The following is a 27955-nucleotide window of genomic DNA, read 5'->3' on the forward strand; positions in this document are numbered from 1 at the left end:
TGCAGTTTGCCATATTTCCCACTATAGTGCCAGGGACCATATATGTTGAAATAAAACTGTGATCAGCTTGGGTCCCCAAATTACTCTGATGTACAGATTTGCTCTGCCAATCTGTAATGAGATGTTACTTGCATGAGAATTCAACTTGTGTTAATCTCTTAAAAATTTGGGGTTTGGGGGTGTATTGAATAACTTAGCCCATTCTCATATTCTTACAAATCCTACCTAGTTTTCATAATTCCATTCAAATGATATGTTATCCATCAATTTCCAATTTCTCTTTGATTGATGGAGCTGAAAGTAAACTAATGTTCTTAGTCTTTCAATTCCCAGAGTGGCTTTTCTATACTTTAATGGCATTTAACACTTTAAATCTTGTATTCTGTGTTTATCCTACTAGAATGTTAAGTTTTTTAAGAGCCAGAGTCATGTCTGATCTTTTTTTTTTTTTTTTTTAAAAGATCTTACTTATCTGAGAGAGTAAGAGTGAGGCAGCACAACCGGTGGAGGGGGTGGGTGGGGAAGGGAGAGGGGGAGGGAGAAGGAGGAGCAGATTTTTGGCTGAGCAGGGAGCCTAACATGGAGCTAGATCCAAGACACTCAGATTACAACCTGAGCCAAAGGCAGACAGCAGACATGTAACCAACTGAGCCACCCGGGTGGCCAATGTCTGATTATATATATCAAGCACCTAGTACAGTGTATAGCATATCTTTTGAATATGCTACAGGTTTTTATTCAATAAAATGAGGTTACTGTTGCAGATGTATTAGTAGGATCATCAAAAGAAAGATAATACCTATATAAATATTCCTTCTCAATTTATATATAAAAATATGAAATAAACATTTTCTTTCAGATTAGTTTTACCATCTTAGACAACCCCAGTCTTCTCCATTCTGGAGGAAACAATTTCTTTTTAATTTAAAACTGCATTTCTATTCCAAAGAAATCTACTCTAATCAGCAGGTACTCATAAATGTTAACAGAAATGCTGAGTGAACTAGACAGGAATAGAAACTATTCTAAGAAAAGATATTATTTTAAACTTGCTGAACAGGTATTTTCTTATGTCTTTTACCCTAGGTCTTTTATGCATATATGGGTCATGGCTGGCAGAAATTTATGTTTTAGACATCATTTGTTGTTTCAACAAATAGCCTTGAGCATCTATGGCAAAAAGTAGAACCTGTACTATTTCTACTGCCATTCAGCAAAATAAAACTTTAAAAAATATTTTAATAACTAATAGGAAATAATAGCAGTGAAGAACTATTAGAAGCAATTTAGAATCTATCTCAGAAAAAATTATATGTAACATTGAGACTCCTTGTCTAAAGAAAAGTATGAAAGAAATATTCTCTGCCATACCCATTTGTAATCTAGCTAGTAAAAAGAACCTAGAACCTAGACATAAAAAGATGAATAAAAATGCGAAGAAACATCTACTAAATGGTAAATGAACAGTCTAGCAAAGAAATTAAAGAGAAATTCAGTCTAGTCCTAAAGATTATAGAAAAACTGGAACTTAAGCTGAACCATTAATTTTAAAAATACCCTTATATTTGTAAAAGAGAGCAGAGTGAAGGAGGAAGGGAAGAGGGAGAGAAAAGGAGACAGAGAGATCCATCTGGAGTATTAGTATGGACACAGATCAACAGATGGCCTTGGAAGTCAGGGATAAAACCCTGATGGTCTGTGCTACAGTATGGACAATGAAGAACTCCTTCCTGGAGTTTTCTAATCGGGAAGGATGTGAAAAATCATCTTTCAAAAAGACTGATTTGGAAGTTTGTAGAATGGCTTAATGAGAACAGAAACCTAGATTCTGAAAAGAAAGGTGATTTGGGAAATAAAGAACAAAAGTAAACAACATTTTTCTTTCCTTTGGAGACAGGAAATAAGAGACTGAGGTAAGGAAAGTAACAAAAGTTGAATTAGGAAAAATATGAAGGATTATTTCTAGGGTTGAGAGGAGATACAATAGCGATATGGGAATGATGTTAAGAGACATGTTAAGAGTCATCTTGAAAAATGAGAGTGCTAGAAATAAAACTAAGACCTGAGATATGTGGCATAGATTTGACATAGCTGCTATAAGAAATTTGATAAGGAGCTCACAAATGAACCTAAATCCATAAATTCCTCTAGTTATTTCTGGCCAGAAAAAAACCAGTTAAGATGAAATAGCACAATGGATCCAGGAAAGCAGGGGAATCATAATGGAGGGCTCCAATGCTTTATTTTGTTTTAAGTGTAATATTAAATGCCAAAAAATAGTGTAATAAAGGGAGAAGGATAAAATCAGAAGGAAGATGAGGGTCTAGGGGTCTTGAAAAGTTGAGAAACTATATGAGAACATATTTGAAGAAGTAGAAAAACTAAGAAAAAGATCATGATTTGAGTCATAGTGACAGGGCATTCATTTGACATACATTAAAGTATTCATGAGGTGGGTTGAATTTTCTTCATCATAAACAGTCTAAAATTTCATTTTTGTAAAGATATGCACTGATAAAATATTTCAGAAAATATTTACTTCAAAGGCTCACACACATAAAAATTGGTCTGGAAACTCATCAAAGAAACCAGAAGACAGCAAAGGTGAGACAAGAGAGCAAGGATTTCTTTAGAAGAGGAAGTTTAAAGGGAGTCCCTATATGAGAAGGATTTTCTGAAAGGTACTCAGAGTTTGCCCTGAGGAGTTTGAGGGTCACAGAGACTACGGTGATGCATGTCTGTCTAGCTGTAGGGTGGAGCAGTGGAGAAATAAAAAATCAGGGCCACAGATGGAATGACTCCTTTTCTGAGCTTTCAGGGCAGAAGTGTGAGTGTATGTGCTTATCTCAGGAATAATAATGAGATATGAAAGACAGCAAGATTCTGGTTATCTAAAAAAGGAGTTAGCCAAAGAGGACAGCCTAGTAGGAATGAGGTGACGCCAAGCAAAGAGGAGACAAAAGGGAGTCTAAGTTCTAAAAAATGAGTTGTAAGTAATGCACAGGGGAAGGCATCCATCTTTCTCTCACATCAAAGGAACTGCAGGTAGGCAAGCCTTAACAATGAGAGATCACCAAAAACCCACAAAAGAAAGCAGGAAAAAGAATCAAAGTCCAGTATGGCCCCCATCAAACTATAGATTTTCCAGTTTGAAGCAGGCCTGAGGTGGGGAGAGGAGAAGCTTTGAATTGGTTGAGAGAATGAACCCTTGACACGAAACTAGATTGGATTTTATGTATTAAAAAAAAAAAAAGAGGATTAATACCTTAAGGAGACTAGAAGAGCCATGAAATACATCCTAGAATCACTGAAGAAAAGATCCAACACAGCTTGTTTTAAAGGCACTGAAAAGAATTAAGTTGCTTTCTGTTTGTATCTTGTCTTAAATTCATATTTATAACTGAATAAAAATTAAAGACTAGTATTTTTTTAAAAGATTTTATGTATTTATTCATGAGAGACACACAGAGAGAGAGAGAGACAGAGACACAGGCAGAGGGAGAAGCAGGCTCCATGCAGGGAGCCCGACATGGGACTCCATCCCAGGTCTTCAGGATCACGCCCTAGACTAAAGGCGGCACCAAACCGCTGAGCCACCCTGGCTGCCCAACACTAGTATTTTACAAAAAATCTGGATAGTCCTTAAAGCATTTAATATGGAGAACAGATAAGACCATTTCTATGGTCTTTAATACTCTTTATTTAAAATTAATTTGAATAGTTTTTATTTAAAAGGTGTCAATTTCAGACTGCAGGATTTTTTTTTCCAAATTGCTATGGTGAGTAAACAATAATAATATTAATTTAAAAAGCAACTAACTATATTTGACCCTATTAAAGAGGTTTTTATGGATAGAGGACTACAAATACACAGAGTATTCATTACATCTTAGGGGAAAATGAGGATGGTAAAAAACCTAGGAAAGGAAAAAACTGGGTGATTATGGAACAGCTAAATCATAAAGAAAGAAAGTTTACCTCACTGCAAAAATTAGATTCATGAGTAGTAGACTTGGGAGCACTCAAAAATAAATGGAGAATAAGATAGTACTTACTTAATACAGTCATTGTGCTGCAAACAAGTTAAAGCTTCCACATTGTCACTAAATGTCACAGGGAAAAGGTAGACAAGTGTCTGAATTATACAGCAGTTCACCTTCTTGTAAAAGCGGAAAGTGTTTTCTGAAAATATGTTTCATTCAGAATTCTAAAATGACTTAAAACACAGAAAAATAACTACGTGATAAGTAAACTTAATGACTGGATACTAGAATACATTTTATGTTGAATTATTAAGTAAGGAATTTTGTTGTTGTGGGATATATGTTGAAACTGCTGCATTAAAATAAGGAAATAATGCTAAAATATAAATTCATGACTTGCTTTGAGCTACCTATTTGTACTTTGGAAACGGATCTACAAATATCTGCTAATCTAAATCTAGAAATCTGATTCTAGAAATAGAATTTATACTGTACTATAATGTAATGTCTTTGAAAGTCGAGAATATAGCACAGTCCCTCAGGAACACAAAAGTGAAGTGATAAAAATGCACTGATGCAGCCTGAACTTTTCAAAGTGATTCTTAAAAAATGTAACCTCTATATGCATACTTTAAAGAGTTTTCAAGCCAGCGAACCAGATAATCATTTGTAGCCATTATTGAAGGTACATTTAACAAAAAACCAACTTAACTTCAATGAAGATATAACACTACAGCATAAACCTTTAAGAAACCTTCAAAGAAAACATTAAAATAAATTGCATCTTAGGTGGCCAGAGTTTAAATTCAACATATGAATACAGTTCAGAGGAAAAAAAAGAGACCAATATATTAAAGCTAAAAAAACTTGTGGAAGCCTGAGATCATAAGAGAACATAGATATCTGTGCTGGGTCACTGGGGAAATATAGCAGAACAACACCGTGCACATGTGGATGCTTTATCTGCCAACGATGGGGAGACAGGTTTTAACTTAAATTATAGGTTGGGTGATGATTTCATGCACTCTGACAAAAAAAAATCAACAAAAGAATTAATCCAAATGAATCTAAATTGCATTTTAATTAGTATTTGATCCACTTATAAAGTATTATTTTTGAGTAAGAGGAATTTTTTCTGCAAAAGAAAGCTAGTATTAAAAAATATATATAAAATCTTCCCATTTGTACACAAAGTGGCTGACATTGCACAAATCAGAATATTCTTAAACCATCTTTGCAAAGAAACTAAAAGTGGCTGCTTTTAGTTTCTTTTCATGGTGCAGTTTTCAAACTTCACAATTAATGACAAACATTAAGATAGAATATTTGACTGAGGGAAAATATTTGACTCAGGGCCTTGAGAAGTTATGGTCTATCTTCTACACCTTACAATAGGACCATCTTTAATTTATTTGTTTTAAGAATTACCTCTAGGTTTTATTCATTCCTCTATTCGTTAGAAACACCAAAACAGATCCCACATAACAGTAAAGGTATTTTTTCCTTTTCCTAATACCAGCAGTGTTTGTTTATAATACAAAATTATGAGTTTCTACATTATGAAAATCTGAAGTGGCTAGGACAAAATCTAACTTGAATATCTTATGCAAGAAAGAATAGAAAATACCTATTTCAATATATGAAAGCAAGTTTCTAAAACACAGGCTCCTGAATCAGGCAGAGCTAAGTTTGAATCACTCTTATACCACTTAAGTGTGTAATCCTTCTCTGAACCTCACTTTTTTCCCCACACACAAAGGAAATAAAAAGTTAACTACCTTCAAAACTGTGGTAAGGATTAAGAGATTATAAAGGGCTTTTTTTTTTTAAGGTTTTATTTATTTATTTGAGAGTGAGTGAGAGCGAGTGAGCACAAGGGTAGGAGGGTCAGAGGGAGAAGCAGACTCCCCGATGAACAGAAAGGCCAATGCAGGACTTGATCCCAGGACTCAGGGATCATAACCTGAACAGAAGGCAGATGCTTAACTGACTGAGCTACCCAGGAGCCTGAGATTATGTTTTAAGTGCTTAAACAATGCTAGGCACAGAGTTACTCAATAAATGTTAACTGCTATTATTATTTCTAAAATTCTACTTTATTTTAATGATGTTCATTTTTCTGACCCAGAAGTTACACCAAGACTGTATTTGTGCAAAGGAATGTACAGTACTTAAAAATCTGGTTTAAAGAAAAATCTGGTTTGGGATGCCCGGGTGGCTCAGTGGTTGAGAATCTGCCTTCAGCTCAAGGTGTGATCCTGGGGTCCCAGATCGAGTTCCTCATCAGGCTTCCTGTGAGAAGCCTGCTTCTCCCTCTGCCTATGTCTCTGCCCTTCTCTCTCTGTGTCTCTAATGAATAAATAAATGAAATCTTATAAAAAAACCAAATCTGGTTAGAAAAAAAGTATCTAACATCATGGAAAATGGTCACATACACAGATACATTTTAAAAAATTAAAAATGTATAATATGATTGAAATTTTTAAAGAATAGGTTGTTGTAGGATATACTACTGAAACATGAGCATAAATGTAATGCCTATAGGTACTATAATTGCAGGTAATTTTAAAGATTTTGTTTATTTGAGAGAAAGAGAGAGTGCAGGCACGAGTTGAGGGGAGGGGCAGAAGGAAAGAGCGAAGCAGACTCCTCCCACTAAGTAGGGACCCCAATGCAGGGCTCAATCGCCAGACCCTGAGATCATGACCTGAACCAAAGGCAGATGTTTAACAGACTATGCCACCCAGGTGCCCCTGCAGGTAATTTTAAATATTTTTCTTTATATTTTAAAAATTTTTCCTAATATTCTATAATGACCATGTATTATATTTACAAGAAATTGTTACAAAAACACAATGTATGTAATTTCTTTTCTGATTCCAATTTTCTCCAGAAAAGCTGAGTCAGAGAAAAGAAAAAAATTAAGAGAAAAACACAAGAATATGATTTTTTAAAGCAAGATTTTATATAAAGGATGTAAACTATATTAAAAACTGCTATTTTGAATTATTACTCTCTAGTGCTAAAGTTAAACAAAACTCAAAGTCTGACACCTCATTTACAGCATATTTAATCATATGTCCAGAACAATATTTCACTTGGAGATCAAATTGAGAAGTATTCTCCTACTTAGATAAATTACTACTTAAACTTTGTGGTAATTTTTTTAGTTTTTTTCACCAAATTTACTGAGATTAATTGACATATAACACTGTGGAAGTTTTAAGGTGTGCAACATGTTGATCTAATACACATATACTGCAAAATGATTACCACCATTGTGTTAACACATCCATCATGTCACATAATTACCATCTCTTTTTTTGTGATGAGAATACTTTAAGATCAATACTTTGTCAGCAACTTTCAAGTATGCAATACAGTATTATTAACTATTATGACCATGCTGTTCATTAGATCACCAGAACTTACTCTGCATTCCAAGTGATTACACCATTTTGTCTTCACCCAAAACTCACTTGCTCCTCCCTCCTTATTTAGAAGTTGCTACTATAAAAATTTTTAGGTTTTCCTCAGTAGACTACTAGACAGTGCAAAGCCAACTAAAATTTGGTGGATTTATCACCAAATTATATCTTAATTATTAGGCAAAAGATAGTATTTTATTTTTTTAAAGGATTAATTTTTTAAAAGACAGAAAGTCTCTCTTGATGAACATTAACTCAGAAAAACTAGATGGATCATTAAATCCTAAATCCCAAGTTTTCCTGTAGCTTTAAGTATGGATGCTGTCAACTGCAAGAGAAGCCAAAGAAGCCTATCAAAAGACCAAAGATATATATGGTCTGCTAAGAAGGGAGCAAACCAGGACAAAGTAAGTTCACTGAAAGGCAAGGGACAGTTTGTAAAAAGGGGAAAGTTACCACCAGTATCAGCTGCTGCAAAGAAGTAGAAAAAAAGATGAAGCAAAGTAACTAAGGAAGATTCTGCATGGGGGCAAACTAAATTTATAGCTCAGAGAAGATCCTTAAGATATGGCTGAGCAATTCCAGAACTCAGAAATAAGAAAGGGAATATGGTATATTAATCCAGGAATGTTACTGTACTGAACCTGAATCAGGTATCATAAATCTACTTTGAACCTGCCTGGGGGGCTAAAAGTCCATTTATAGAACAGTAAAGTCTGTACGTATAATGAGTACTTGAAGTAGAGACCAAACTATGTGGGAATTTAAAAGAAATTAGGGTCAAAGGCAGTGGTTCTTAAGCTTTAAAGATCACTTGTGGTGCTTATAAAAATGCGGATTCTTGAGCACTATTCCAGAAATACTGATTTAGTGGGTCTGTATGGGGCCTTCCAAACTGCATATTTAATAGTACTTTAGAAGATCCTGGTGCAGGTGGTTTGTAGGCTTTGGGGAAAAATCACTGGCATTTTGCCTATGTGGATTGACAAGTGATAAAAATGTCAAGTTATGATGTAAATCAGAAGACTAAAAAATTTTTTTGACAAAGCACATGAAGGAATAAAGTGATGTTCACTTAACCTATTAAAGTTAGTTACAGGTAGTTCTGGGATGCTGTCAAATAAGAACTGAAGCTCTTAATTCAATATGTAGCAGGAATGGACTAAGCTGGGGCCATAGGAAGATACTGTGGACCACAGTCTTACTTAGCATTCTATCAATGGAAAATAAGTTAAAAGCTATATATCTGATATTCCCAGATAGAGCTATTTTTTAAGGTAACATGAAGGTAACAGAGAAATTTATATGCTTAAAGTTTTCCACTGGAAATCAGGGGAGTGGGTGGCAGAGAGGGGAAGAAATGTGGGGTGTAAAGATAGGGCTTTGAAGAATTTATAAATCTCTATCCTTTAAGTCATATATGTAAAGCACATGTTGAAATCTACTTTTTCAAAAAACATTAGTAGCATCTGAGAATGAGTATAAATTTCCTTACTTAAGAATGAGGCTTTCACATGGCATAAATGCCATAAGATATATTGAGGGGCACTTGGGTGACTTAGTTGGTTAAGAGCTTGACTTCTGATTTTGCTCAGGTCATAGTCTCAAGGTTGTGCAATCAAGTACCACACCATGCTCCATGCTCAGGGCAGAGTCTGCTTGAGATTCTCCTTCCCCCTCTACCTCTGCCCCTCCTCACACATGTCCATGCACTCTCTCTCTCTCAAATAAATAAAATCTTTAAAAAAAGACATATTGAAGGCACATGTTATGAAATTCTAAATATGTTTACACAGTATGCCCTAAAAGTTAATAACCTTAATTTCCAGATTTTATAAGGAGTGTGAAAGTCTAGTCCAGAACCTTCCACATTTTCATCCATAGGAGTTTTCAATTATTTAAATGGTAAAAGCATGTGCTGCTGATATATGCCTGTTCTCTATAGGGCATTCATTAGGATTAATGAAAATCTTTTATTATCGAAAACTGTATATACTTTGACAAAATAGACTCATAAATTATCTTACACCTGTCTTCAATGGTTTGTTAATTTTTTTAAATTTTTATTTATTTATGATAGTCACAGAGAGAGAGAGAGGAGAGAGAGAGAGGCAGAGACACAGGCAGAGGGAGAAGCAGGCTCCATGCACCGGGAGCCCGATGTGGGATTCGATCCCAGGTCTCCAGGATCGCGCCTTGAGACAACGGCAGGCGCCAAACCGCTGCGCCACCCAGGGATCCCCTGTTAATTTTTAATTTCATTTTATTTACTTTCTAATTTCATTTCAGTTTCAGGTTTATAGTTTTCATGACTTTGACAATAATACCCCTCCAGTCTATGGGGAATTTCTTGAGTATTTCTTCACCCATTAACAAAATCTGTCTTTAGCTAAGGGCAGGTTTCTTTTTATGCCCATACCAGTTACGTCTTTTTTTATTATTATTATTCAATAGTTGGTAGAACCAGTTTAAATATGACAGTAACTCTAGAAAGAAATTAGAACAAATGGGCTTTTTTGTGAATGGAAATGTTAGAGATGTTATTCTGTTTAGCGTAATACTCTGAAAGAGGCAAGAAAAGATTTTTTCTTGGTACATGAAGACAAAAAAAATTGCTCTTTAGATTAGCTTTCAAAACATTTCTTACATTTGAAAAGCAGAACATTAGCACTAGCTCTGAACTTTTCTCTCTGTAACTAAAATGATTGTGTATTTTTAAGAATAAGAAGAGATATCATTTACTGAGTATCTCTATTAGTCCAAGTATTGCCATTAAACCTTTCACAAATAAGCAACCCGAAGCTCACTGAACTGAAGCAACTTGCTAAAGGTCACAAGCATCATAAAGTTAATATCTGGACCCATTCCGTTTCTTTTCAAAGCTCATAAAGCTCTTTATTCTACACTGCATTACATACTTTGACTTTCTCTGTATTTTATTGTTTTTTACTCAACAATGCCTCATATTATAAGAAACTCAAAAAATTGCCATTAAATTTATGAAGAAAAAAAAAGTGTTATGACTTAAAAATACAAACTGCTTACAGACACACACCCTAATTTCAGAAATGTCAAAAAATGTTAAAATGCATGTAACATGGTGTAACACACTTCGGCTATGTCCCAGCCCCCTAATCCACAATATTTTATCAATCTTGATAAGGATTCTATCAGAACATCAAGATTAGAAGACTTAAATATGTTTGATTTCAGAACTCAATTCCATTAACTTTCAGAGTTCATTCTTTGAATTTTCTTAGCTTAGAAGTCTTAGTTGTAGATAAACAGTACTTCTGAAACCACAATGTATAGGTTAGAAGGATAATTTTTTAACCAATAAATAATTCCACACAATGATGACATAGTTAAAATAAATGTTTATTAGAAGGAATAAGCTATCTGCAATATAGAACATATGAAATTTCACTCTGTTTTTTGAAGCCTGGAGTTAAGCTTTTCCTATTATTTAGGTTAGTTCCACAACTCTGAGATTGAGCTAGCCTATTTCAACTAGGACCATCTCTTTACAACAAACAAGGTCTCTCACCCTCCTATTACATACAAATACTGGAATAACAAGTTTACATAATTAATGTATTCTACCCTCCTTCTGAATTCTTATATTAATATATTATACAATACAAATTTAATAATGCTGGGTTAATAGGTAAAAATATTCTTATTAACTTTTTATTTTTTTTTAATTTTTTTTATTTATTTATGATAGTCACACACAGAGAGAGAGAGAGAGGCAGAGACATAGGCAGAGGGAGAAGCAGGCTCCATGTACCGGGAGCCTGACGTGGGATTCAATCCCGGGTCTCCAGGATCACACCCTGGGCCAAAGGCAGGCGCTAAACCGCTGCGCCACCCAGGGATCCCTCTTAACTTTTTAAAATCTGTAATGAAAATCCTTCAGTCTAACTACCAGATTTTTAGTAGGTGGCTTTTTCCACCAACATAATATAAGTATATATATTTTAAAAATTATTTAAAAACTAAAGAATAGTATAAAGTTGGTGAGTTCTGAAAGGCTTGCCCATGTATGGCACCCTACTGTACTTTGATTAAGATCTCTCAGTTATGAGTTGGTTTCTTATCACATATGGTATCCACAGCATGTTATGCAAAGGCCCACATGCCGTCTAAATAGCTTAGTTTTTCCAGTTTGTAGTAAGCATAACTTAAATAGTGATTTAGTTTTTCAATTTTTCAAATTATTAACATAAAAAAATTTTGTCTAATATTAGAGGTTCCACTCATTTTCTTTCTGTGGATATGGTGTTGAAATATATACAAATGTATGTCATAAACACTGACAAACTTTACCTGGAGGATAGAAACCAAATTTGCAGAAAAATTCTTAAGGAATACCTAACCATGACATAACAAAGTATACCAATATGCTTAACATGTATCATATAATCCCCATGAAAATTACCTTAAGTTACAGAACTAAACAGATCAGTAAAGAGTCCAGTTCTATTGTAAAGATAACCATAAACAGTCCCTTGTTTAGCTCAAAATTGTTACCTGATAAAAATAGTGCCTGGAACAGGTTTCAGAAAATGTCTAGGACAATCAAGTAAAGAACCTCTGAGCAAGCAATAATGACAAATAATAAGTTCATTTCAGTACATAAATGCTTAGTTTTAAAAAAATACACTCTAAAAAAAAAAGCACAGTACCAACTATAATTAGTGGAATTGTTAATGACTATTACTTCTTATTGAATTCACAAATCATTGTTACTAGTCTCAAATTACAACACTCAGAAACTAAGCTTAAATAAGACATTTATACAAACAATTTTGCCTACCACAGGAAATGCTAGAGGTATCTGGCAATTGCCTGGACTTAATCTAGATATTAAGTAGAAGATCAACTGGAAGACTGTGGGCTTTATTCCATATACTAACAAAGAGGAAATCTAAAGTTTAAATATATAACTATAGCTATCATCAAGGATAACCATGCCAGTTTTAATTCTCAGATTTTTACTAAGTCTACAAACTGCCACAGTTTGATCTATGGTATTCTACTGTAAGATAGTGTATAAACAACTTTTCTGCAGACTTTTACATAACTGTATCAGAAAAAGCTAAATCAAAACTCAGTAAACCTTGCTAAGCACACTGTTGTAAGCTTTAATGCTTGTTACATAAATGCTAGAAGAATACCAAATTAAGATAATTAAGTGGTACAATTTTTACTTGAAAATGACTTCTTGGCCAACCATGCTAAATCTAGAAACTTAAAATTTAACCTAATGTCAGATAAAATCCCAGAGGTCAAATGAAGTTAAAATATTTTAAAAATCCTTTTTCTTATGGGTCAATTATATACTTCAAATTTAAAAGAGCTTTAAAGTATAATTCATTACAATTTTATTTTTTATTATTTTTTAATAAGGATTTTAAGTAATCTCTATACCCAACATGGGGGTCTAACTCACACTCCTGAGATGAAGAGTCACATGTTCCACCAACTGAGCCAACCAGGCACCCCTTAATTTTATATTTTTCATAAATTTTTATCATATAAAAAATTCAGACATTCAATTTCCATAATACCAGGTTTAATTAAATGTGCTTGTTTAATGTATTACGGCAAGATACTCCTTGAAGAGACTATTTTGTTCAATTCTTAAAGGGGCAAAATTCAAAATGTTTTATTTGAAAATAAATATTTATATATGTAGTTTTTACTCAGGTATATCAGTTTTAGAATTCTAGTTGCCTAGTGCAGAAAATTAGGAAATAAAGGTTAAAAAAAAAATCCTACTTTCCCTATCCAGGGATTTCTAATACAAATGATTATCAAAAAGTACCACTTGCCTCAGCAGGCATGTATTTCATTTGTAGTTCCAGAAAATCTTACATAGGGATTTAGATGACATTTCTGTGCATATGAATTCAACTAATTACTGCTCAAAAAGAGTAGTAAACTAGGGACACCTAGGTGACTCAGTGGTTGAGCATCTGCCTTTGGCTCAGGGTGTGATCCTGGGGTACTGGGATTGAGTCACACACTGGGCTCCAGGCAGGAGCCTCTCTGTGTCTCTCATGAATAAATAAATAAAATCTTAAAAAATAAGAGTATATACTAGACAGAGCAAATAAGAATGAACCAAATGGAGGTCTTCATGCTAAGAGAGTTCATCCTGTAGTAGTCTGGATACCTGTCATGTATACTCTACAGCTTTTCACTGAACAGGGCTTAAATAAGGATGAAAAGCTAAAATCAAGCTAAAGATCATAAGATCAAGCCCTGTGTCAGCTGCCACTCTGAGCTCCCTCTTTCAAATAAATAAAATCTTAAAGAAAAAAAAAAAAGAATAATAGGAGCCAGTTTTCTGTCAGGGAGTTACAAATACAGAAAGGGAGAAAACTGGAATGGTTTCCAATGTTTATAAAGGCAGAAATATAGATGCAAATGTGTATGTATACCTACATACATCTAAGCTAAAACTGGCATAGTCTCTGTAAAATATGTGATATACATTTAAATTCTCACTGGCATTTGTAAATATATATGACTTGGATGAAGCACTTTAAAAAATATGCAGGTTCATTTAACCATGTCAAAATAAATTATCTTCATTTTGGAAGTTTTGGCAGACAGAAGTTGTTGAAATCTGTATCAAATAGACTCTAGGAAGAGACTGAATAGTGAACTGTGCCCTATATTTAAAAAAAAAAATTCTTTAGTCCACCTTGTATATTATATGTAAGTATACAACATAATTTTAAAGTAGTCTGTTGACATTTCACTTGGGTTATAGGCATTGTGTATATTTATTTTAAAGTTCTGAAAATTAATTTTTAAAGTCTTAAAACTGAGGAATTCGTAAAGTACATAAAACAGAGGTTCTTATTCTTGACTGCTCATTAAAATAATTCAGGAAGCTTGTAAAAGATACAAATCTCCACCCTCTTTCCCTCTCTCACTTCCTCCTGAGCCATCCAGTCTAAAAACTCTAATGAGACTACAGAGTAAGCAAAATAGGTCTCCAAGTGGGGTGGGGATGGACAGTGACAGAGATTAGTTTTGTATCAGGGGACTAATCATATAAGAATATTTAATAAGGGGGGGCACTTTGCTTAAGCATCCAACTCTTGGTTTCAGTTCAGGTCATATATCAGGGTCGTAAGATCAAGCCCTATGTCAGCTCCCTCTGTGCCCTCCCTCTTTTGAATAAATAAAATCTTAAAAAAAAAGAATAAGAAGAAAGAAGAAGAAAAAGAAAGAAGAAAAGAAAAAGAAGAGGAGGAAGAGGAAGAAGAGGAAGAGGAAGAAGAAGAAGAAGAAGAAGAAGAAGAAGAAGAAGAAGAAAGAAGGAAGAAGAAGAAGAAAAAGAAGGAAGAAGGAATAAGAAGGAATAAGGAATAAGGAAGAAGAAAGAAGAAGAAAGAAGAAGAAGAAAGAAGAAGAAAAGAAGAAGAAAAGAAGAAGAAGAAAAGAAGAAGAAGAAAGAAGAAGAAGAAGAAAGAAGAAAGAAGAAGGAAGAAGGAAGAAAGAAGAAAAGAAAGAAGAAAGGAGAAAGGAGAAAGGAGAAAGGAGAAAGAAGAAAGAAGAAAGAAGAAAGAAGAAAGAAGAAAGAAGAAAGAAGAAGAAGAAGAAGAAGAAGAAGAAGAATAGGAGCCAGTTTTCTGTTAGGGAGTTACAATACAGAAAGGGAGAAAACTGGAATGGTTTCCAATGTTTATAAAGACAGAAATATAGATGCAAATGTGTATGTATACCTACATACATCTAATCCTTGACTCTACTGTGAAGACCCAGAAGGAACAGTGCAGCAACAATGAGCACATCTAGTACCTACACTGTGGTGTCTAAATATCATTCTCCACTGAAAGGAACTGGAGCTTCTAGAAGAAATGGCTGGTTCCAAGAATAGGGAAAAGGAAAGTATAGTTGACCCTGGAACATCGTTAGTAAGGAATTAGTTAAAGATGCTGGGATCATGTCAAAAGATCATACATGCCAGGGTGAAGTGTCAGAAGCCAAATCTGGGACAATCTGAATATCAAAACAAATGGTAATAACCAATATAATCCACTGAATAAAACAGAAAATCAAAGTTTGATGAAGAATAGGATATTTGCATAGTCTCAAGGTTCTTCCCCACAAATTAATTAATTAGAAAGGTGAGGAGAATGGAGAAGACTTGCAGAAAACTTGTCAAATGATTAAAGTTATTGTCACCATATGTGGTCCACACTGAAATCATGTGTCATCTGAGAGAATGCATACTGCATTGCATCTGTGGCATTTTATCACAGATGCATAAAATGAATCTATAAGAAAAGATTAAAAATGCAAAGTGAGATATTCTACAAAATAACTGCCCTGTAATCTTTAAAAGTGGCAAGGTCATGAAAGTAAGGAGAGACTAAGAGTACATTGGAGAAATATTTAAGGAAGATAACTTTTTACAGGACTCAGGAAGTGATTTTCTGTATGGCACAAGGATTGGGAAGACTTAAAAAAGGACCAGGTATTTGGCTTGGGTGAACAGATGGAATAGAGGGAAGAAAAAAATAAGGGATAGGTGGAGAGGAGGATTAAGAATAAAATGCATTACTTTTCCAGGCATGTAGCATTCATTAACAATACTATTAACATAGTAAAGACCAGAAAAAAAAAAAAAAAAACAACACTAATGCATGGTGATGGGTAGCAATGAACTAACTGAACATAAACATAATATATTGACTGAAGAGTTGCTGCCTTAGTCAAATGTCTTTGAAGCATAGCTTAGGGGAGAAGGTAAGTTTTAGGCATGTGTGTTTCCATATGTCTGTATGTGTATAAATCTGTGTTTCCATGTATGCACAAGTACATGTATGTATATCCATGTATCCATGATATGCATGGACTGTATCCATGCAGTCATTTTCCATGAAACCTAGAGTGAACTAACTAGGTTTATAATGAGTTGATAAGGCAGAGAAAGTCCTAAGCCATACTTCATGGATTTAGGTAGAATAAAAAGTCATTCTATATACAAATATTGAATGGTGATGTTATCATACCCCAGACTAATGTTATATGCAAATTATTTCTCAATTTTAAAAAATTATCTTACTTTTAGGTATATTATTATTAAATCAATATTAAAACTACACTTAGGTATATTTTATCATGTTTAAAACTTAAAATTATGGATTATGATATGATGAATCTTCTACTTTAGTGGAATTTCCATAAAAGTAAAAAGCAGGATTTGTGACAGAAGATTTTCACCCTCATAAAGCCCACAGCAGTAAGCCTATTACTTGAAAAACAAAAACATATATAAATATATTATGCTACTGAGAATATATGTGGCAATATTTTACTTTCCTCTGCTTGCTACACAAAATTTGGAGACAATGATAACAGTTAAACTAATATTTAAAGTGCAATGTATTTTCAAACACATGTTCAGCTATATGCCTTCCTCTTGTATTTATCTAAAATTCTAAGCAAAACAATTTATTTGGGAATTTAATTTTCATAATAATATTTAAAGTGCAATGTATTTTCAAACACATGTTCAGCTATATGCCTTCCTCTTGTATTTATCTAAAATTCTAAGCAAAACAATTTATTTGGGAATTGAATTTGCATAATAAAAGTTAAGACTTCTTAGACTTAATAATCCTGACTACCACAGAAAAGGGAAGTTGGATATATATTTTATGGCTATCACAATTTTATACATTCACTTCCCTGCACCTAAATTTATTAGCAACTTAATCACTTCCTTTCTCCTGGCAATAACTAGTTCTATCTTACTTTTCATATCATTAAAATATATGAACATGGCAAACATACCCAAGTATTATCTAACAAATAACACTTCACCAAATCTAACAGAGGAAAATAAAGGACAAGCAAAGTATATTAACTTCCATTGTGGGGTTTCTCTAGGCCTGAAGACTATACTAATTTTGACTCAGATGTTAATAGTATACTGATTTCTTAATTTGAAACAGCTTCTGCAGCAATTCACTGAATTATAAAGCATGATGTTATCTATCCATGCTTTCTTGTTGGGACCCAGATTGGCAAACGTCTTTCAAAGGAAAATGCAAAAAAAAAAAAAAAAAAAAAAAAACAAAGGAAAATGCAAACAGAAATCTACTACCTGCTAGTCAAGAATGAAGTGAACAAAACAATGGATGCAACACAAATATTCTCAGGAATAAATTATGTTTCCAATCTATTATATTAAATATTATTTATTAGAAAAAAAGTTTCAGTATACAATAGTCATGTTAGTAGGATAAAAAATACAAATCCACATCACTGCTATAAAACTTACAGTAAAATGCTGTGACATTCCAAAGATTAGATACCATATTGGATGAAATTTTGACCATGTTGTTTGTTTATATCTAGTATTCAATAAGAGGTGAGAACACAGGAAATACAATGTAAGTTTTCTAACAATGTGCCTTCCTAATGGATTACCATCAGAGTCCAAAGACCTACAGTCTCATAAAGAAGGAAAAACAAAAACAAAAATAAAAATATCTTATCCTTCTCAATGGCTACTGGCATCCTAGGGCATTATAAAATGTAAGATATACTCCTATCCTGAAAACAAAATAGGCTCACTTTCATTTTCAGGATTAATTCACTAAATTACTATATACCGTAAAGCCATTCTTTAGGCACTGAATACAGTGCTACACATTTACACAGTACAGAACCTTTTCAAGAGAATGTATGCAAAAAAGGTGTACTTATAAAGGGCAATAAATCCTTTAAAGATGCTTTCCTTTTTTTAAAAAAAAAAGATTTTATTTATTCATGACAGACACACATTGAGAGAGAAAGAGAGAGAGAGAGAGGCAGAGACACAGGCAGAGGGAGAAGCAGGCTCCATGCAGGGAGCCTGTCGTGGGACTAGATCCTGGGTCTCCAGGATCACACCCCAGGCCGAAGGCGGCACCAAACTGCTGAGCCACTGGGGCTGCCCAAAAAATGCTTTCCTAATTTGCTTGTTGAGGGTAGAAGGAAACTCCCCCCAAAAAATGTATTATAAAAATCATATCACAAAGAGTCCCATAAGACAACTCTCTAAAATCTATAGTACAATCACTATTTTATTTTTAAAATATAATTTCTAAAAAAAATAAAAAATAAAATATAATTTCTGTAAAGCATTTTTTAAATTATGCAGTAAAACTTTTGCTATTCAATATGCTCCCTCTTAAATCTGCATTGTAATAAAATTCCTGGAAAATAATGCTTGATATCATATAGTTTAAAATTTGGGCAAAAATGCTTGGTTATTAAATAAAATACATAGTATATTCTATTTTCATAATAATTATACAAATATGTAAAATCCTTAATAAAGTTAGTTATTTAAAAATGCTTTAGTTTTTTTATAACCAAATGTTTTATGCAGTTTTTCATAAATAAATTTTTACAGATGGCCTCTGTGGTAACCTGGAACAAATCATTTTAACTTAAAAAATATATTTTTGGTTTTTTTTTTCTTCTTTTCTTTTTTTTGGTTTTGGTTTCTTTTTACTAGAGTTTGTACTTTATTAAAAGATAAAACTGCAAACATTTATACAGACATCCATTGTGCCTTTGGGGTTACTCATGATTTGGTATGTTCTGAAAACAGTGGATATCTATCCTTTGGAGGATCTCAAATTAAAAATGGATCATTCATTACTGAATTATTAGTCTCAATCTACATACCTTTCTCCTTGGCCATTATTGAGGTTCTTGAACATTCAAAATCAGACTCAATCTAAAGGCAATAATTTGGCCAAAAAACCCTGCTATCTATACCACACACACACACACACACACACACACACACACACAGGATTCCACAAGCAGAAAGGAATTTAGTATCAATTTTAAATAACTCTAGGACAGACAGATGCATTTAAGTAGCATTTTAGAAAGATGGCTTCATGTTTATATTACAATAAATAGCTGATTTCCATTGTCTTTTTAAGGCAGAACAATTTGATTAACCTACAGCTGACCAGAAGGTCTTAGTTCAAACATTCAATATTTTTGTCAAATGAGTCGAAGTATCAGGAGTCTAACTAGTCACACACTTTAAAGAAACAATAATTTTAAACTGCAGGTTACCATAATTTAAGGTTATAATATTGCTATTCAAAAGATATAATTTCACTAACTTTTGGGGATAAAATATTAAGCCTTATTATCCTTTTTACTCAGCTAAATAAATACTAAAAATAAATTTTGGAATATAAAAACTAGTTTTTCAAAGAACAGACCTTTTTGATTCCCTACTATATTCATGTTCTGTTTCGTTAAGTGAAATCACGGTATTTGTCTTTCTCTGATTTATTTCACTTAGATCTCAAAGAACAGATTTTATAAAACATTTACAAAATACTTAATGAGTCATCTACAAAATAAAACTGGATTTAATTGGTGATTCTGTTGATTCACATTTATATATGTTACCATACATTTGTCAAAACAAATTTCTTATGACCCAAGGCAGAATTTCCCTGCCATCCCTAGGTGTGGTAAATTAGCACAGGTGACTTCTTTGGCACTATTTATAAGTTACAGTAACACAGAAAATACGCAAAACTGCTAAAATACTTCAGAAGAAATTTATAAATAATTTAGTAGAGCTGTTTATCCCTTATTTTAAGGACAATAAAAATCACCATGGCAAAATATTCTTGAAGTACATTAAACTAAAATGTCATTCATAATGCTAATTCTCTTTAAAGTTAGGAAGATGATGTATGATATGGCTATCAAAATCAAGCAAAACTTTCTCTTATGGACCTTTTTTTCTCCTTACCTTAGAAGATGAAGAATCGCACTCCTGACATATCCAACCATAGCCAGTTTGTTTAGGAGACTTTTTCAAAGGGGGATCCAAACAGCCAAAATGGTAGCACAGTCTGCATTCATCACACCTGCAGGGTAAACAGATTTATGGTTTATCTAAATAATGTAAAAAAAAAAACACCCTATCTTTTTCAAAGACAAATGGCAAACTACTACATAGTTCAACACAATTCTATGCTTAGTTTGTAAAATTATTAAATTAATGTCTATGACAAAGATAATCTAAACCTGAAATAAATGTTTTAGGAAAAAACAAAATACAACAAAATTAACAAAGTAAATATCATTAAGAATACTTTGATAGTAGAAATGTTAAGAGCATATGAGTGAATGTATGTGTATAGCCAAACGTGTTCAAAACTAGTAAGCACAACAATTTCAGTTTTGAACTCCAAGAACTAATCATTTACCCATTCGTTTAAAAACATTTAATATAAGATACACATAATTCTAGATTATGAAGTCAATCTAGTACATTGTGGTTACTTAAAAAAATTTAAGCTGTAATCAATCCTATACAATTTATACCTTATCATCTTTTTCCACATTAAGTTAGATTGTAAATATACTTTCTATGTTTACAGCATGCTAACACAATCTAGCAAATAAAAACCATCCTAAAAATTCAGTATTATTTTCTCAAATATAAATATACTAAAAATTTACCTGTCACTTTCTCTCAGTGCATTTGTTTTTTCAAAGTACCTCCTAGGACACCTTAAAGCTTATTAACAAATATTTTTATAATGTCTTTGCCACCTACAATGTACAAAATCTAAGAAAACTATCATACCTATTCTTCGTTTCAGACAATCTCATCCTGCTGACAATGAAGAAAGATCTGCATTATTTCATTGTTATGTAAAAAAAATTTGCATCAGTTGGAATAACAAGACCAACATTTAACAACAAATAACAAAGATGTATACATCTTATAGAAAGGATTATATGCTTATTTTCTTTGTGCTCGTTTAAATTAAATATTTTTCTTCAATCTGTCAGATTCTCTTTATATATGGTTTCTCCTACTGATTTATACCTTAAAACATTGAGAAATCTACAACTATGAAACTAAAAGGAAAAAGTTCATAATACATATATTATTTGAATAAAATGCAAAATTACTACTCAGTAACCTTTATTAGAAAAAAGAGAGAAGGAACTATTGTTATAAACCACATACAAACAAAAACAATTGATTTTCAAAAACCATCACAATACAGGTGACTGTAAATCTACATTTATGTAAAAAATCTCAAATCATGCTACAAAATCCAATTGCCCAAAGACTCATTTTGGAAATCAAGAGTTTCAGAAAGTTAGCAACTTAGCAAGTTATAAAGAAGGTTAAAACACAGTATGTCATAAGTTTATGCATTTCTTCCTCTATAACTTTCTTCTTAAGAACCAAATAAACATAGGTACTTTTCCAAAAACCATTTTTTAGACTCAAGACAGGGACTTGAAAAAAAACTGTCTACCATGATAATTCAGCTACATGAAACATAAAATCCAATAGGAATAACAACACTTTGTTTACTATGCCAATTATTTAAATAAACCAAAGTACATTTAGAAGCAGTCAAAATATTCAAATATATGTTGTTCTGTCATTAAGAAAAAATAATATATAGCTAATATCAAATGCAACATAAAGAGACTAAATGGCAAGCCCACACGATTTTATGTTCTTTCTTGTCAATTCACCTTATTTACCTTTCAATAGTTAAAACTTCAATTACATTACATATAGTTACAGGAACCTTCAGAACATGAGCACTTCTGAATTTATGAGAAGGTTGAGATTGTAGATAGCTGAGTGCATATTCTGTCAAGCATGAAAACTAGTATTTCAATCATCTTTGATGGGAAATTAAAAAGAATCACATTTTTGCTTCATCAAGAAAATACATTAAGTATAGTTTATTTTGTCATCTCTGGGTCATGAATACAAGTAACACATGCTGCTATGCATATATATAACAGCGTGCCAGGCTTTAGTGATTTGGAGTACTATCCATCCATCCGCTATTCTGTTTGAACTCTCATATTCAAATATTATAGGTTTTCAGGGTCCTCACTTTCTTGAAAAGTGTTGGCTACTGCTTTCTCATATTGTGACTTTATTTGTCTAAGCATTTCCCTAATAATAATTAGTTGTGGATTTAGAAAACACATCTTTAACCTTAGGAAAATTGTGCAAACAGACAGATAAAAGATATGAAAATGAGAACTTCTACTGCGTTAAGTACATGGACTCAATTTTGGTTAACTAATATAGTCTTTTTTTGGCTTCACTTCAGGTTTTGGGGCAATGTTCCTTAGAGTTCAGATTGCCAATAATTCGGGCTCTTGAGAGGTGAAGAGTTATGGCATTAATGTTCTCCTAGTTCATATCAAATTACAACCTAATTATTGCATATTTAACTTTAAAACTCTGTCAAAATAACTTGGAATTATGATTTATAGTATATAACATACATCAAACATCATGATGAATATAAAGATTAATTTTGTTATTTTTCACTTGTATCTGTGCAAATGATTCTTGTTGCTCTATCTATGTATTTCAAGCTAATAAATTTAAGAACAAGTTTGCTATACTGATATATTTCCAGTTTGTACTGGATCTCAATTTATTGTAAAATCAAGTTACCAGCTCAAGAATAAATGCATAGGGAAAAGATTTTATATGCTACATTTGTTAGATGATAATGCTGAAGTATATGCCATTTGGAAATAACTAATCCTTACTGACTACTTCATTAGTAATACCTTTTAGAATGACTTAGTCTCCGTATGGAACTCTAATGTATTCATAATAGGTCTCAGAGGAAAGGCAAAATTTGCTTGTCAGAATTAGGGGGTGATATGAGAATTCTCTCAAGTTATAGCTCACTCACCAGTAAATAAAAACTGCAATTACAAGACTAAATAACAAAAAAAGAGTAGTTAATACACTTTAGAACTGCCAAAATCCAGGAGAGAAAAAAAACACAAAGAGAGACAAATCAATCTTCAAATCAAAAGCTCTGTTAATAAATATGCAAATTAAAGCTCTTTCTACAAAAGACTAAAATTGTTTCTATGTGGAAAAAATAAAGTTGTTTCTACATTAGAATATTGAGGACATCCATAGCTTTATGTGCTGGTAACAAAAATACCCTGAATGATACATGTAAACTTGAACAGAATCTGTAAGAATTAATATATCATAGACAAATGTAAGAGATACCATTAAGAATCCTAATAACCGAAAAACAATGTAGATGGTAAAAACAGTGTATTACTTATTTCATTCACATATACACCACTCTGAAAACTTCAGCAAATTTTGTCAGCCAATAAATTCTAGCTATGTTACAAATTTAGATCTTTTCTAAAATTTGAAAATCAGAAACTCTTCAATTAAAAATTGAAAATCTGCAATCATTCTGCTACCTAAAAGCTGAAATAAAGTTGAAGTAGTTATGGATCAAATTATTATTTATTGTCTCTCTTCTATTTCTTACATATACCTAGAAACACATAACTGCATCACATAATGTATACATATTTAATTAATCAAAATAATAATGAATATAATGTTTTAAAATCTTTTCCAAGTGCAGTCATTGACCCACAAAAGCATGGTATACAACACAATATATTTTATTAAAGAACAAAAATGTCTATGTAAAAAAAAAAGCAGATTATAATATATCAACAGCACATATACTAAATAGAAAGGCAGTATCTTAAAATATTTAAAAGAGAATATTTACTAACCTATAAAGAAACACTATAATTTTTTTAAATAAAATACAAACTGGATGCTTAAAGAAGTATCCTTTAAACATCTAATAAATATTGTACACATAAATAATATAGGGCATTCTAAATTACAATTTTAAAGAGATAAAATGAATCCCATTTATAAGATGAAAGGAAACCTGATTCTTTAATTGGATTATTACTAAGTACAACTTCCTAGGTATCATATTTATAAAGGATACAGATGTAAACAATAAAGCAGCTATAATATGTGGTCTTTTATACAATGATTTGACAAAATGCAGTGACCAAATAAACACAGTTCTATATGTATTTAAAATACTTACTTAGTATATGGTTAAGTATAGCACCATAGACAAAGAAGAAAATGACTTATGTTCACGTCCTAATATCCATACAACAAGCTGTTCTTGGTTTACCTGATTACTGAGAATAGGAATACAAGTAAAAAGAAACTGATTTATTTCTGCCTGTGCCAAGAGAAAGGATAAAAGCCAGTATTCCAAAGGATTTCTTTAACCCTTTTAATTTCCAATTGATAATTTCATTAGAATACACTAAATAACTCTCTTTAAACTAACTGAAACAATTAAGTGCACCTACTATGCATATAATTTATAACCAAATGATAAACTAAACTTTGGAAGAGAAATTCATAACACTTGAAAAAGGATGTACATTTTTTTGAGATCAAGGTAACTCATAATCACAGCTATTTTTTTTATGTCAAAGAACGTTTTGTTTAGATCTATGTCTATATAGGGTAAAATACTGACTAGAAATATACTACATCTGTTCACTCAAAAAGAAAACGGACTAAATATTGAGAGAACTGATGGGCTGGGTTTCCTTGCTTTTTCATTATTTTTATGTAAAACTTCTGTATGAAAAAGATCAAAAGAATTGATCCTTAATATTAACATTACTTAAATAAAATCTCACTAGCATCTTAAAACACCCACAAAAAACTATTAACAGTAGTGATAGATTCTTTCATTGGATAGTGCCCAATTATTTCAATTACTCATTTTAACAGAGAAAATGCTGGATTGTGGCCCATGAGTTAAATCACTTTTAAAATAATACAAGCTTGAACAAAATTCTGCATTCTACCAATATCAGAATAATATTTCATTATCAATAAAGACATATTTTATTCCTTCTATTTTACAATTTTAGTGCAAACTAACTATACGACCATTTTCTAAACAAAGTAATTAGAAAATCTACTTTATATCCTATTTTACAAATAGAAGACTAAGGTGGAGATCTTCAATATATTTTCATTAATGCTCCTATAGACCACTATTTTTTATCACAGGCAATAATGAATGAATGTGTGATAAGAAAGACAAAAATACCCTTTACACATGAAAGTATATTAACTGAAGAAAAGTATCTGGATAATTATTGAGATTCAAATTCATATATAATGATAACTTAAATAATGACACCAATTCAGTTAGCTACATCTGTAGCAGCCAGATTACAAGATTCAAAGAGAAGGAAAAAAATAAAACATGAAATAAAAAGAATTCATATGAAAATACACAATTAAGGTCAAGTACCTCCTCACAGCATGAGAGAGTGACTAGACATTTCCATACCTGAAACATGTCTGCTTTGTTCTTTAATAAACTGATCTCCATCTGCTCATGCCCTTGGAAATTTTTCAGCAGTACAACCTGCTGTGCTCAAGCCCCACATAACTTTGTATTTCCCTGTTCATAATTAACTAATTATGCTCTAATCAATAGTGTAGATCCTGATTTTACAATGTAAATCAGATAAATGAGATAATAGCTGGGGGTCAATCTCATTTTATTTACAAAGCCCAGCATGAACATCCAATTTCATTACATCTTATGTACCTGAACAGCAGTGAATCTTATCAGCAGGCCTGCAGAAAGTCTTAGAGTGAGCACTGGGAGAAAGAGGCCTATGTTTTAATAAAGAAAAGTACTTGCAAACCATGTCCATCTCAGAAATATTTTTAATCACAATCCTTAATATTATGTAAATTTACAAAGTGCTGACCCAGATAGGTAGGAAAACTCTATCTTCATATGCATGCAACCCTAAAGCTGAGTCTCTTAAACAAGCTTCACTTGTCGAAAACAATTTTAGAAAAAAAAAAAAATTAAACATTTCATTCTACTCTGCTGTAGAAAGTCCTTCTATATTCCTTAAATAGATTTTGGTGAAATATTCATAAAATATTCCCATATTGTGAATCAAGTAAAATAGTGGTAAGTTTTGTCAATTAAGGAATATTGTTTAAAAAGAGTAATCTCAAGTGATAGGATATAAAAACAAGGAAATGATTGTTATTTGTCAGTAATCTATTTTTAATGCCATAAATGTAAAATCAGATAAACATCAAATAATAAAAAAATGATATTGGTATATAAGTGATACATAAATATCATTTCTAAACCTAAGATGGATAAAGGTTAAGGCTAACCTTTTTATGTTCAAACATAACCCTAATTTCCCATGTCTTTTTTAACAAAGGAATTATTAGTGAATTATGGACAAAGTCTATGTTCTCTGATTAATTTCTGTTATCTAAAATAGTGATGTCCCCATAAAATCAGAATTAGAAACTAAAAAGTAAAAACTTATTTAAGTGAATTCATAAAAATAGATTGTAAGTGTTGTAGATGTAATTCCTACAATCTTATCTAGACAAGTATTTGAAAATTTAAGGGCTCTTTTAAGGACATTAATTCCATCTTCAATCAATCAATGTCAATCACAACACGATGATTCTTCTAAAAACAATTATATACAAATGGTTCTCAAAGTAGTGGTCCCTGGCCAGCAGTATCATTTAGGAACCTGTTAAAAATGCAAATTTTCAAGCCTCATCCTAGACCTATTGAATCAGAAAACTGTAGGGAGACAGAGGAGGAGGGAGTAAGGTGAGGAAGAGGACAATAAGGAGGTGGAATAGCATAGCAATCTATGTTTTAACAAATCCTTCCTAAGATTCTGATGCACTATAAAGTCTGAGAACCACCATATATACTACTATGTCATTTTTCTTGTATTTTGAATCTTTTCATTTCCTTCCTGATATTTTAGTGTATTTTTCCTTTCCCTACCATATGAGAAATAGCCATCATTTACCTGTCATGTCCATTTTACACATCTGTGAAATATGCATCATTTAGTGCGTATTTTCATTTTTTTTTTTAGTGCGTATTTTCTTAAGGACACATTAAAATCTTCTTTGAACAGCAATTGGACCAATTATGGAAAAGAATTCTATACTATAGAAATATGAGAGCACTTAGGAGATTATTAGGAGAAAATGTTTCATTCTCCTCCCTTTAAAAGTCTTCTTACTCTGAATACAATTGCAGGACCAATGATCTTATGAATTATGATTTGTATTTATGATGTTTGACAAAGATTTTAGGCTAGCACCAAATATGGAATAGCAAATCTACCACTAAAGATTGTAAGATAGAGAAGAAGGATAATGTAGCCTTCTAATTAGAACCAGAGTAGAAAAGTTTTTTATTAATAGTGACACCAAAACCACAAAGCTTAATGATTTCTCAAAAAATTTAAAATAAAATGACCACTAGTAATTTCTCACCATATATCAAAGGAGAGCCAGGAACATTAGCATATTCATTTAAGTAAATGGCAATCTGTCATTTTTCTCATAATCAGCTGCAATTAAGCAATAGTAATAATTATTGACTTTTTCTTAAGCTTAGGTTGAGATAATGAGTCCTTCCTATTTCAAAAAAAAAATCCTACTGGTTTGGCTACAGGCTATTAATATTTTTCCTCCGATGTTAAAAGATTTTTTGATAAGTTAATAATCTCAGTTTATACATATTTTATATACGTATTACTGTTATTAAACATCTTATCCAATAATATGGTTCCTAA

General features: G+C 32.2%; 1 protein-coding gene across 14 annotated transcripts in view; it reads right to left on the bottom strand.

Annotated features, from left to right (window-relative positions):
- The window catches only part of PHF14 (PHD finger protein 14), a 233087-nt gene that overhangs the window by 57166 nt on the left and 147966 nt on the right, over positions 1 to 27955 (bottom strand). For 6 of the 14 annotated variants that reach the window (XR_012010961.1, XR_012010962.1, XR_012010963.1 and 3 more), the window contains exons 17-18: positions 21066 to 21095; positions 20223 to 20340 (exon numbers count right to left, since the gene is read on the bottom strand). Coding sequence is in view for 6 of the 14 variants with exons in the window: in XM_072783989.1 (XP_072640090.1) it covers positions 20223 to 20340; positions 21066 to 21095 (148 nt within the window). In the remaining 8 variants the exon portion in view is untranslated. Of the gene's footprint in view, positions 1 to 20222; positions 20341 to 21065; positions 21096 to 27547; positions 27731 to 27955 lie in introns of those variants that run through there. The other 8 variants (XR_012010969.1, XR_012010968.1, XR_012010967.1 and 5 more) reach the window with 3 other exon arrangements.

This window comes from Canis lupus, chromosome 18, assembly GCF_048164855.1.
Source record: "Canis lupus baileyi chromosome 18, mCanLup2.hap1, whole genome shotgun sequence".
In the NCBI taxonomy this organism is placed as follows: domain Eukaryota; kingdom Metazoa; phylum Chordata; class Mammalia; order Carnivora; family Canidae; genus Canis; species Canis lupus.